Below are 12,989 nucleotides of genomic sequence, written 5' to 3'. Positions count from 1 at the left end.
ACATTCTCTGTCTCCCTTAAAATAGAATTATGATGACTGGTAAAATTTCATCCTCCCGGTTGGCCTTTCAAGGGACATTCTTATAAGCCACACAGCCACCACATCTTCCTGGAAAAATCCCTTGGAAACCCATCAAGGAAGAAAAGATAACCAGATCCAATAAAGCCAAGACTCTGCTAGGTGCAAAGAGCAAGTTTTCAACAAACTGGCCCAGATGCCATATGATGATGTGGCCAGAGGAGAAGGTCTAAGCTGTAGGTAAATTAGCTCCTCAAATTCAACAGATGCTTTCACAAGGGAAATTCAAGGTGGGGGCTTTGGGTGCAGGAAGGGATACCCATCCTGAATCAAGCAGCTCAGTTCAGAACAATACCTGGAGAACTGCTGCTGGAGGCCACGCATCTGAATTCTGTTGCGCTCAGACTCCAGTGTCACCTCCTGCAACCGCTTCTCACTCTGAAGACGTAAGTGTCTCTCCTCTTCCAATTCATGCATCAGCTTCTCATGCTATAAAAGGCACAAAGGGAATGACTTTTAAGGAGGTGTTTCTTAATTACTATGAGAAAAAAAATAATTAGTAATAGCTGTCAGTTACTAAGTACGAACTTGGACTTTATATATAAATTAATTCCATCCTCATTACAACCCCATGAAGTAGGTTCTATTATTAACTCTCATTACAGACAAGAAAACTAAGGATCAGAGGCATCTAAGTAATTTGTCATAAAAACCAGAAGGTAACAGCAGTTTTCAATCCTGGATGTGTCTCTATTGCTTGAATAATTTTCACTAAACCAGTCAGCTTCTTGTGCAGATATGAAGATCTATGACCCAGTAATACTACCAAATGTATTAGAACTCGAGTAATGATGAGTAAGATCATTAGTGCCTATTCAGAATCGTTTCATCTCTTCAATCACTTGTCTATGCTTTTAAAGGAACGTAAGTGATTTTTGTACAAGGACCTGTAATTTCAACTTCATTAGGCCATGGAGCTGATGAGAATAAGGTTAAATGTTTTGTTTTTATTTATCCAGTTAGGTTTTCACAGATAAAAACAGGCTAAGCCACCTACTTTATTTATTATGGCAGAAAACCAGCTCATTCACAAATGGGAATCAGTGTAGAAAGAAGGGCTGGACGACTCGGAATAGATGGTTCAGCAAAAACTCATTCCTGGAACCGCTCAGAAGCACGCAGACTCGAATCCCCCTGACAATACTGACTCTCCCATGCTAATGTCTTTTTGTTGTTTTGTTGCTTCTGCTACTTCTTCTTTTAGCATGTCATGCTATTACGGTTATGGTTGCTACTAATGTGAGCACTTTGCATGTGGAATGGATGTTCTGTGATGAAAACCAAAAAACAACTCAGTACCTGACTAGGAGGGACCCACATTCTTTTTTTTTTTTTTTAAGATTTTTTATTTATTTATTTGACACAGAAAGAGAGAGATCACAAGCAGGCAGAGAGGCAGGCAGAGAGAGAGAGGAGGAAACAGGCTCCCCACTGAGCAGAGAGCCTGATGTGCGGCTCGATCCCAGAACCCTGAGATCATGACCTGAGCCAAAGGCAGAGGCTTTAACCCACTGAGCCATCCAGGAGCCCCAGGGACCCACATTCTTACATGGGAAGAAGGGAAGCTAAGACCGAATGATGACTCTGAACCATGGACTACCCGGGAGGAAATGCTAACCACCGCATGGGGCACATTCACCGCAAGTGATAGGAGAGATGGACTGTCTCCACCTCTAACACATGGGGGAAAATCTCTCCTGAGGATTATGAAGGAAACAGTAGACCACAATTTGAAAATAAGTCAAGATCCTCTAAATCCTGCCTGTGTGCCCGTGACCATGCTCTTCCTCCTGCCTAACAAGCTCTCTGTGATCTACTTAAAGTCTGGAGATGCTGCCAGGTTTGGCTTTGAGCCATCTCTCTAGAACTTCCCCACCACCTTCATTGTTCTCTCCCTTCCTTGTGTCCACAGCACCTATGCTCTTTACTACCCTATACACTCTTACTTTCTTCTATCATTATTTTTCATGCGCATGTATTACAATTCTTCACCTACATAAACATCTATTTGAGATCAGGACTATGTCTTATGTGTATATGTATTTTCTGTATTTAACATACTAGAAGCATATTTGTTTATTGATTCTGGAGCTGGCCTTTAGCTTAGTCAGGCCTGTAGCTTCTGTTCCAAACTCTTTGGTGGTCCATTTTTCACCCCTACATGGTCAGTTGCCTCTATCAGATTCAGAAAAAGAAAAATCAAAATCAAATCTTTATTCTGTCATGTTCCAGCAGTTCTGGAAGAGAAGAAAAACATGGTTTTGAAGGAGAAACATGCTAACCGAAGCCAAACTTTTGTAGAAATAGAATGGCAAATTTCATAGCACATATATTTTATTATTTGTTTTATTATTTATTATATTTTTATTTCATTATTTAGATTTTATTACATATTTAACCACAATAAAAATATAAAAATAAAATTTACTCCATTATTACACATAACCAAGAGTCGTCTCTGTATAAACTGAGTGGACTAGAAGGAACATGGGTAAGTCATCTTTATTATAGAATTCGGAAGACTGCTTTGATTCCCAAAACAAGTGAAACAAATGGTGTCTGTTAAATAGTTAAAAAGCACAGCATATGAAAAAGGCGAAGTTTTGCAGGGAAGATAGAATTCATTTTTCCTTCACAAATGAAGAATGTCACATAGATTCACTCCCTGTCATATTGAAGAATTCCCCAAAATCTAATAAGGGAAGACATTTTCCATATGAATAAACTTTTCTGTTCAATTTGTTAATGCCTTTTCAAATACAAATAAAATGATACACTTAAAATATAGAGAAAGTTCCAGGGAACTCAAAGACTAATGAGGCAAAAGTTGTTTACTGAAATATATTCCCTTTAAATGCATGTGTGTACTTCAATTAAACCATCAGAGCTTGACAATAAGCCATATCTACTTTCCAAATGTAAGGAAATTTTTTTTTTTACTCAAATTATAAAACATGGATAAAAGTAAAAAAAGAATATATAAATGGATCGGACAGATTTTTTTTTCTTTTTTTGGTAATAGCTGTCTATAATTTTGATTTTTTTTCCCACAGGTTTGCTCTGTATCTTTCACAGCACAGAGAGTAAAAGGGAACGAGAGGTGCAGAAGAGTTGAGTCTTGTTTATACGGGGCTGCCGGGCACTGAAGAGCAGTAAGTAAAAAACAATGTCACACAAATCTGGGTTGTAGACCCGACGAGGCCAAATTTCTGTGACAGTTCTTTCCACTGAATCCCTGGGCTGGGGATTAAGAAAGCTCTGAGAGTGTTTTTCTAAACTCAGTGGGGACCACATCTGTATTTCTCTCAGTTTCCTTTAGCAAGTTCACCTTTTCCCCTTTTCCACCTTGGCTTCTCCTACCATTGTACACAAACTGCTACACCAGGAACAAAAACACTACCCCCCCCGCCCCCCGCCGTTGAGTCTATAAGACGTGAGACACGTGTTCACAAGACACTTCACCAGGCATAAAGCACCCCCTCCTTTCAGAGTCATGGGCTTCACTCTCATCCAAAAGGAGGGTTTGCACAGTTTTCTCAACAAAAGCTGGCTCTGAGTGGGTGAACTTCTAACCCTTTGTTCTTCTTTAGTTGATAGCTCTACCTCTGAAATAAGTTTTTTGAGAAAAATCTTGAGTTGGAAAGCACTTTACTGTTTATGGAATGTTTCACCTTCATCGCTTCATCTAGCCCTCAGGACAATGTGGCAAAGTGGGTTGTTACCAACTTCATTTAAATATACGATAAAATGGTATAAAGAGAGGGAAAGTGCTTGCTCAGGGTTTCACTGTTAGAAATGACAGCTCTGGGACCAGAACCAAATTTTTCGGACCCCAAGTCCCACTGCCCACCTCCACCTTTTTTTCTTCTTAGGATAGTCAGTTCTGCTCTAACATTTATTTCGTAATCTTTCCATCCTTTATTTATTTTTATATTTGACATATATTAGTTTCAGGTGTACAACATAATGGTTCAATATTTGTATACACAAATGCAAATATAATCACCACAAGAAGCCTAGTTATCATCTATCATAATACATAATTACAAAGTGTTTTTTTATTCTCTTGCGATGAGACAATCTAAGATTTACTCACTTAGCAACTTTCAAATATGCAATACAGTATTATTAACTACAGTCACCGTGCTGTACATTATACCCTCATGACTTATTTCATGACTATAAGTCTGTACTTTTTGACCCCCTTCGTCCCTTTTTCCCACCTTCCACTGCTTCTCAACCTCTGACAACCACCAATCTGTTCTCTGGATCTCTGTTTGGTTTTAGTAGTTGCTGTTGTTTGTTTTGTTTTTCCATTCTATATATAAGTGAGAGCATATGGCATTTGTCTTCTTTCTGTGCCTGACTTATTTTACTTAGCTTAGTGCCCTCAAGGACTAATCATGTTGTGCAAATGGCAAGAATCCCTTCTTTTATGTGGCTGAGTAGTATTTTATTGTATGTGAGGGTGAGTGTTGTATGTGTGTGTACCTACACATCTTCTTCATCCACCTATCCTGGACACTTAGGTTGCTTCCATATCTTGGCTATTGTAAATAATGCTGCAATAAACACGGGGTGCCTATATATTTTTTGAAGTAATGTTTTCATTTTCTTCAGATAAATACCCAGAAGATGGATTGCTGGATCATATGATACTTCTTTTTTTACTTTTTTTGGGACCTTCCATACAGTTTTCCATAGTGGCTACACAATTCACATCCATACCAACTATGCATAAGGGTTCCCTTTTCTTGATAATCTCACCAACACTTGTTATTTCTTTCTTTGTTTCTTTTTTCTTTCTTTTTTTTTTTTTTGATTCATTCTAACAGATATGAGGTGACACGTTTTGGCGGTTTTGATTTCCATTTCCCTGATGATTGGTCATATTGGACATTTTTTTACGCATCTGTTGGCCACATGAATGTTTCCTTTGGAAAATGTCTATTCAGACCTTCTGCCAATTTCTAAATCAGATTGCTTTGTTTTTTGTTTTTGTTTATTGTATTGTAGTTCTGTCTGTATTTTGAATATTAACCCCTGATTGGATATAGGATTTGTAAATTCGTTAATCAGATATCCAGTCAGAATGCACTGCTCTCACATTCGATGCATTGTCTTTTCATTTTGTTGATGATTTCCTTTGTTATGCAGAAGCTGATTTCAGTTTGATCTCACTTGTTTACTTTTGTTTTTGGAGTCAGATCCAAAATATTATCACCAAGACCAATGTCAAGTTTCTTACTGCCCAGTTTTCTTTCCAGGGGTTTTATGGTTTCAGGTCTTACATTCAAGTTTTTAATTCATTTTGAGTTAAATTTGTATATGGTGTAAGATAGTAGTCTAGTTTCATTCTTTTGCATGTGTCTGTACAGTGTTCCCAACACCATTTATTAAAGAGACTGTCCTTTCCATACTGTGTGTTCTTGCCTCCTTTGTCATAAATTAATTGACTATATTAATAGTGGGTTTATTTCTGGGTCTCTCTTCTGTTTTCTGATTTTTGTGTTTGTTTTTTATGCCAATAAAGTACTGTTTTGATGTGACAGCTTTGTAATATAGTTTGAATTAGGGAGTATTATGGCTCCATCTTTGTTGTTCTTTCTCAAGACTGTTTCGGCTTTTAGAGATCTTTTGTGATTCCACACACATTTTAGGATTTTTTTCTATTTCTGTGAAAAATGTCAGTGGAATTTTGATAGGAATTGCACTGAATTTATGTATTGCTTTGGGTAGTATGGACACTTCAACAGTATTAATTCTTCCAATCTATTAGCATGGAATGTCTATCCATTCTTTTGTGTCTTCTTCAACTTCTTTCATTAATGTCTTGCAGTTTTTGATACCAGGTCTTCTACCTCCTTAGTTAAATTTGTTCCTAAGTATCTTATTCTTTTTGAAGCAAGATCATGAATTCTTTTGAGCCTGAATCCAGCTTCCTTGCCTGGTTCCTTTTTCTGTTTCCAGTCTTTACCAGCTAACATTTCCCAGCACTCCGGTCCCAATTTTATTCTTTTCTAACCCGATGCATCCCCCTCCCTTGGGCACATCATCAGACTGGGGACTTAAGCTCTCAGAGCACTTCATTTTTTTTTTTTTTATAGATTTATTTATTTGAGAGAGAGTATGAGAGAGAGAGGGAGGGAGCACACAAGCAGCAGGGTGGGAAGGGGCAGAGGGAGGGGGAGAAGCAGGCTCCTCACTGAACAGGGAGCCCAAGCTGAAGGCAGATGCTCAACCAACTGAGCCACCCAGGTGCCCTGTGAGAGCAGTTCAATAGGCCTTTAGGAGTGTGGCAGACCAGAATCTTGTCCCTTAGACCAAAGCTCCTGGACATGCAAAATACCTACTCACAGAGTGAGGGGGTGTTTCCAGTCTGCTATCTGTACACTGCTGTGGCGATGGCAGTCTGTCAAGAACTGTCTTTCCAATAGTTCCTTATGGTATCCAGGAATACAAGCCACCTTGGCCTAGAGATCCATGAGCTCAGTGGATCCCCTGCTGGCAGTCACAAAACACTGGGGTATCAGATGTAAACAAGCCAGGGCACCAGACATATGTAAAATCTCCCTTCTAGGAAATAACGCCAGTGGAGCCTGGCAGAGAGAGGGCATGAAGATGATACCTTTTGAAGGAAAAAAATAAAAATATGGTAGCCCAGGTTTTAGTGAGTCAGAGACAGAGCACAAGGATGGATGGAGTCGTCCAGCACCTCCATCCCTGGAGAGAATGCCAAAACGCACCGCTCCCTCCAATGGATGCCTAAGATGAGCAAATGAATCTTCTTCACATATACTCTGTGTGCTTTTCCAAACTACTACTTCTGAGCTGGGACCTGGAGCAAGTCTGCACTTGAGCCTTTTAAGAGCTGTTTCTCATTTCACTACAGCCCTTTGGGCCTCATGGACACAAGCCCTGGGATCTTCAAAGCAGATGTCTTGGTGGCTCATCTCTCAAATATTCGTCTTAAGAGTTATAGTGACTGGTATAATCTACAGACTCTTTACTCCTCAAGAAGCTCTGGGTTTTTTAATTCCCTCCTGATTGTGGGTTGCTGAGTTGGCAGTGGGTCTGTGGTGAGCCACATCTCACAATCTCCAACCCTCCTGACAGCAGGCCTATTCTCTCCTGATGGCAGAGAGAGGTGCCGCGAGTTTTCAGAGAGAAGTCTCCCATATGTAGTTGCAGATTTAGTGTGTCTGTTGGAGGAAATGAGTTTAGGATCTTCCTGCATCTCTGTGTGGACTAGCCTCCTAACACTTACTTTAAGAGCGTAGATTTGCTTTAGGGCAATGGCTGTGTCAGGGACCGATGTGAGCATAACCTAAATCTCACACTCGCTTATGCCTGATTTCATTCATGAGAAACATGAAGTGAACACAGAAAACTGCACACAGCTGGACCTGGCCTAGAAATACACAAATCACACTCATTTAAGATGGATGGGCCAATGCTTTCAGTTACCGTGCCTCTTAAGAGCCACCCCACCTATATCTGGTGGCACAATTTGCCCTCTGATTTCAGGCAGCCTTCCTTCTGCCACTTGGCAGTAACTCACAAGCTGCAGCCCTTCCAATGACCCCCTCCACAAGCCAGCTGCCTGTCTTTCTCAAGGAGAAGTGTCATATTTATTATATTATTTGTGTATTTCTTAACCACTTAACACAACTAAAACTTAGCTGACATTTTTAGGTTTCTGGATTTTTTTTAAAATGTGTTACTGACCAAGTTTCTGAGTCTCATGTCCCTACTTCCATTTTTCCAACAAGCCCTGTGCAATGATTTTTAGGAATGCAGAGGTTGCATTATAGTGGAGCTGACTATACACCACAATAGAGAAAAAGAAATCTGAATGAGAGTTAAGTTTCCAAGTTCTTTTCATATTTGGGCACAAGAAAAGAGTTGGGCCCTTGACAAAGAATCAAGCACAGAAACAATAAAAGAAAGGTATATTACGTCCAAGTCTTTGTTCTATCCAATGATCTTGCCTCTATGTCAGAGACTTAACACAGACCTTAAACTTCCTTAGACTTAATTACTACCCTCTGATTAACTCTGGGGAAGGAACTCCACAATTTCCCTGGGTAATCCATTTCATTGTCTTAAACATCTTTCCTGATAATTTTCTAAGACTTGTTTAAATTGTTTTAAGTATCAAAAAGCAATTTTTATCTGCATGTTCCCAGGAAATGGAGAAAAACCTATATATTCCTATAAATATGAAAAAGAGTTTGGAAAAAGAGCTATGTACATATCCACATGGATTTATTCATTCCACTAGACCACAAATGTTTACTGAGGAGCTACTATGTGCCACACACTGGACCAGAGCAGGAGACCAGCAAGGAGTCAAATAGACATGGTTTATGACAGTAGCTGACTAACACACAGTCAAGAGGGCAGGTGCTAAATGAATTATCACACAGATAAATGTATCAGTGAATAATTAAGGGTCTGCTGAAAGCTGATAGCAAGAGAAACTAACTTTGTTTGGTCCTTTAAGTGAAGGCTTCTCTGAGAAATTAACATTTAAAATAAGACCTCTGTGATGACTCCAGGTGGAGTGATTAGCAAATGGAAAGGTCTTGAGTCACACACAGGAAGAAAGAGGAGCAGCTGAGGGTGCCTAGAGCTTGGGGGATGCCTAGAACAAGGGGATGGGAGTAGCATATGATACAGGTAGAAAGAACAAAGCATAGACCAGGGGAGCATGAAGGTCGTATTAAGGATGTACAATTACATCTTAAGTAAGACAGTAACTCATTGCAAAGGTTTCATTAAGTGATTGATAGAATCTGGTTAAGATTTTGCAAAGATCATTGTCCATTATGTGGAGAAAGAAGTGAATTAAGTCTAAATAACAGAATGGGAAAATATTTAAATAGAGAACTGTGAATGCTACCAGCTTCTGGTTTAGATTGCATTTGCTACTCAAGTGGTTTTGGACAAGCCACTTAAAACCTAACTGTTTTAAGCTAGCTTCCTCTGTATATCAGGGAGAGTAAAACTGCCCAAGCCAATTTTATAGGATCACTGTGAGGAATGAGCAAAACAATGTATGGTAAAGCACTACAAAAACTTGAAAGTCCCAAATAAACATGAGACATGAATAACTAGAATCACATAACTTATATATCTAATGTAGTTTAGTTACTTTTCATAAATTCTACGAAAAATTTAGTTTTTAATAATCCTTACATATTAAATAAGCATTGTAGTTATAGATTTCTTTTAAAAAGCTGAAAAATGGGGGCACCTGGGTGGCTCAGTGGGTTAAAGCCTCTGCCTTCGGCTCAGGTCATGATCCCAGGGTCATGGGATCGAGCCCCGCATTGGGCTTTCTGCTCTGCGGGGAGCCTGCTTCCCTTCCTGTCTCTTCCTGCCTCTCTGCCTACTTGTGATCTCTACTGTCAAATAAATGAATAAAATCTTTAAAAAAAAAAAAGCTGAAAAATGTATGTCTGAATAGATCAAACTTTAATATATTTTAACGTAAGAACTGAAAGATTAATCAAATATATCATCTGGAGTGCAGATAACACTATATCAGACATCTCCCCAAAACATTATTTTTTAATCCTACCACCTACTCTGATTTTAAACAGATGGCTTGATCTGTAGGGTGTCAAAACCTCAGGGGTTAAAACTAAGATATTAACACTGGATTTCAAATACAGAAAGTCAATAAAAATCCTTCTATCCTAGATCTAAGTAGATTTGATGTTTCTAACTACATTAGTATATGACAGGCAAGGTCAGTTACATAAAATTCAAAGAATTTGGAAAATAAAGAAGAATTTTGTTTAGTCAGTGTGGAAGCTTCATTGCCACCATGCATGGTCATGTGTCAAGTGAAACATCTGCTCTAACAAGAGACGTGACTCCCACATATGCTTTAAGCATCTGTGAAAGTCCTGCTGAGTGAGTGACATGGGGCATCAACTCATCCAGAGGTATTCTACGTTGACTTAATGTTGAAGAGATATGGGATAATATACAGAAAGGTATTCACTATACGTGACCCTTTCAAAAGATTTCCAAAATGTGTCCAAGTTATAATACTCTTGTTAAATATTGTACAATCAAAGAACCATGGGAAAAACACTAATACTCTTAGGCAATACAAGGATCTAAAAGTTACTCAGAAATGAACAGAGGCCAGTAGACAAGGTCATAGGGACTTAATGGTATTTTTGGATATTGATGAAAAAATTTACAAACTCATTCAAGAAATGTGGAATCTGGCAAACAAGCCACAATGGAGGTTTTGAATTCAACTATTAGAAAAGACAAGTACATTTGATTTAGTGATACAAACATAAAGCATGGTAGTAAGACTCAATTCAGAACTTCAGGATGTGCTTAGATTTGCTTACTAATTGGTGTCCGGACACCCACAGCTATTGCCATGTGGTCACCAATCAACATCTAATGTATATGGAAACATTTTAAGATTATACAGAGACCCAGAATAACCCTTCTAATTCTCTTGCTACCTATTGGGAATCTAAAACTGGCAAGTGATTTTTTTTTTTCTTCTTCAGAGGTCCATAAACCAAACATGCATCAGCAACAAAATTAAACTGTTATGTTTTCATGAAAACTAGTTTTTAATGGAAAAACTATATTAACCAATTGATGTCAAACTAATATAAAAAGGGATCTAAATTAAGCTATAGTTATTACATCTAATTGTAGCCTCGTTTTTACTTTTTACACAAATTGCAATGTATTTTCTCCATAAGGTTCCCTGAATTCAATATCCCCATTAGTTATGAAAGATTCAGTTATCCCAGAAGCAGAAAAACAGATAAGGAACCTAAGAATTGATTTTTTTTAAAGCCCACACTGTTGGTTATAACAGAAGAATCAGAATCAGATTTTGAGATGCTAGGATAGAAGCAGCCCAATATACATCCGCAGTGCTGATAACATCACCCAAGAGAGACAAAGCTTTTATTCTAACAAAAAAAAAAAGATAGAGAGCTTGGTTTTTAAAAAAAAACGTGAGAGGCGGGAGAAAATGGTGAGAGAAATAATAGAGAGGGAGGGGGGAGAAGGGGAAGAAATTTCAAGGGTAAAGAAGACAGATGGGCACTTAGGAAGATCTTTAAAATGTCCTCAATGTTACATGGAAGCTCTAAAAAAAAAAAAGTGCCACAGGTGAATCACTCCATAAGATTAAATTTTCTTAGGCAAAAATTATGTATATGCATATGCTTATTACTTAGGAAAACGATACAGATGTGAAATTTATGGGAGGAGTGTTTTTAGGGTGGGTTGTGTAGAAGAGCACGATAAAATGAAGGCTTGGCACGTCAAGATTGATATAGATCATAAAGGCGTGTTGGAACAAATTGTAAGAAATTATGGTTTCCTGTATACAAAGAGAAAATAAAGTTGTCCTTTGCTTGTAGTTAATGATCTTTATATTTATCAAGTAGAGCTACAAGTGAAGAAGAAAATAGTAATACTGCATTCACAATATAAAGTAATGTAGTTTTGATTTTATTATCATACATAATAAAAAGTTATATATTGATTCATTTTCCATGTTTTTCATCACTTTCAACGTCTTGATTTTCACCATCATGATTCCTGTGATGGAATAAGCACAAGGCTGGTAATCTGGGTTATTACCTTTTTGGTTCTTCTATTAACTGGCTATGCAACTTTGGGAAATACAGTTATCCTCCTTGGGCCTCCTTTTAAAATGCTATGATCCCTTTCAACTCTCACATTTTATCTACCCATGACATTAGCCATAAGCACAGTGATGGGGTTTAGGACGCCTTACTCCAAAATACGGCCACCTGCCATATTGAATACCTTCAGCTAAAGGAGTCTGAGAAAACGTGAGAAGCAGAAATGTCTCTCTGACTTCTCCTTTCCCTGCAACAGGTCATTAAACCCTCATGTGAGACGTGCCCTTCCTATGACACAGGAGGAAAGAAGGCATTCTTATCACCAGAGATGGGGAATTGGGGACCAAGAAATCTATTAAAAAAAAAAAAAAAAAGCTTAGAAAACTCACCCTTACCTTCCTAATGATGTCACCTAATATCAACCCCTCCATCTAGTCAATTCTGCACAAATTGATTATTTCTTTAGCTAAAAGATGTAAAAGCCTCCTGCTCTGGCCACTTCTCCAGGTCTTCATTCTCTTAGGAAGGCTTCCATATACATGTAAAAGCTCAGAAAAAAGTATGCTTCTCTCTCATAATCTGTCTCATTATCAGTTTAATTCTAAGGCCCAGCCAGAGACCCAAAGAGGGTAGAGAAGAATTTTTCCTCCCCGACCGCAGCAAGAAAAACATAGTTACTAATGGGATGATGGGTAGAAGGAGACGGAACATGTCTCTAAGCTGGCGAGGGTATACATTGTTGAAGATGTTATAATAAGGATCTCATTTGGTAATGATGAAGGAGACTGGCATCCTGGATGGAGACCTAGGTGGGTGAAGCTGTAGATTTAAGAGGCTAAGGGCATGGTTCCTTTGGCTAGTGTAAAACGGGCAAAGAAATTTTAAAAAGAACATCGGGCATTACAGGATGGGGAAGAGAGGTGCTAAAATGCAGACCCCAGAGGTACTGGATTTAATTTGATTCCCAAACAACTGCAGGTCTCAGTAGATCTTGAAGAGAATGACAGAATCTAAATGATGTTTGAGCAAGATAATTTTTCCTCAGGGTAGACTCCGAAAGTGAAGAACTACCGTAACAGGGACAAGCAGAAACTGTTCCTTTTTTATTGCTGCCATTCATTAGCAATGGTTCCTTGAGTTGGAAAGAGGTTTTCCACAGAGTTTTCTGGCTCACTGCCTTTCTGACTTCAACAATATTCTCAGAAAGCCATTTTCTCCCCAGCCTTTGAGTATCTGATCATTACAGGGACTGACCAAGGAGAG

General features: G+C 38.5%; 1 protein-coding gene across 1 annotated transcript in view; it reads right to left on the bottom strand.

Moving 5' to 3' along the window:
* LOC116866796 (nck-associated protein 5-like) overlaps window positions 1–12,989 on the bottom strand; it is a 654,677-nt gene that overhangs the window by 135,997 nt on the left and 505,691 nt on the right. The window contains exon 5 of the mRNA XM_032855929.1: window positions 374–507. Within this exon, the coding sequence (XP_032711820.1) occupies window positions 374–507 (134 nt within the window). The remainder of the gene's footprint in view (window positions 1–373; window positions 508–12,989) is intronic.

This window comes from Lontra canadensis, unplaced genomic scaffold, assembly GCF_010015895.1.
Source record: "Lontra canadensis isolate GAN:19392208 unplaced genomic scaffold, GSC_riverotter_1.0 scaffold11, whole genome shotgun sequence".
Lineage (NCBI taxonomy): Eukaryota > Metazoa > Chordata > Mammalia > Carnivora > Mustelidae > Lontra > Lontra canadensis.
The sequence above is the reverse complement of the archived record's forward strand: the minus strand, read 5'-3'. Positions and strand labels throughout refer to the sequence as shown.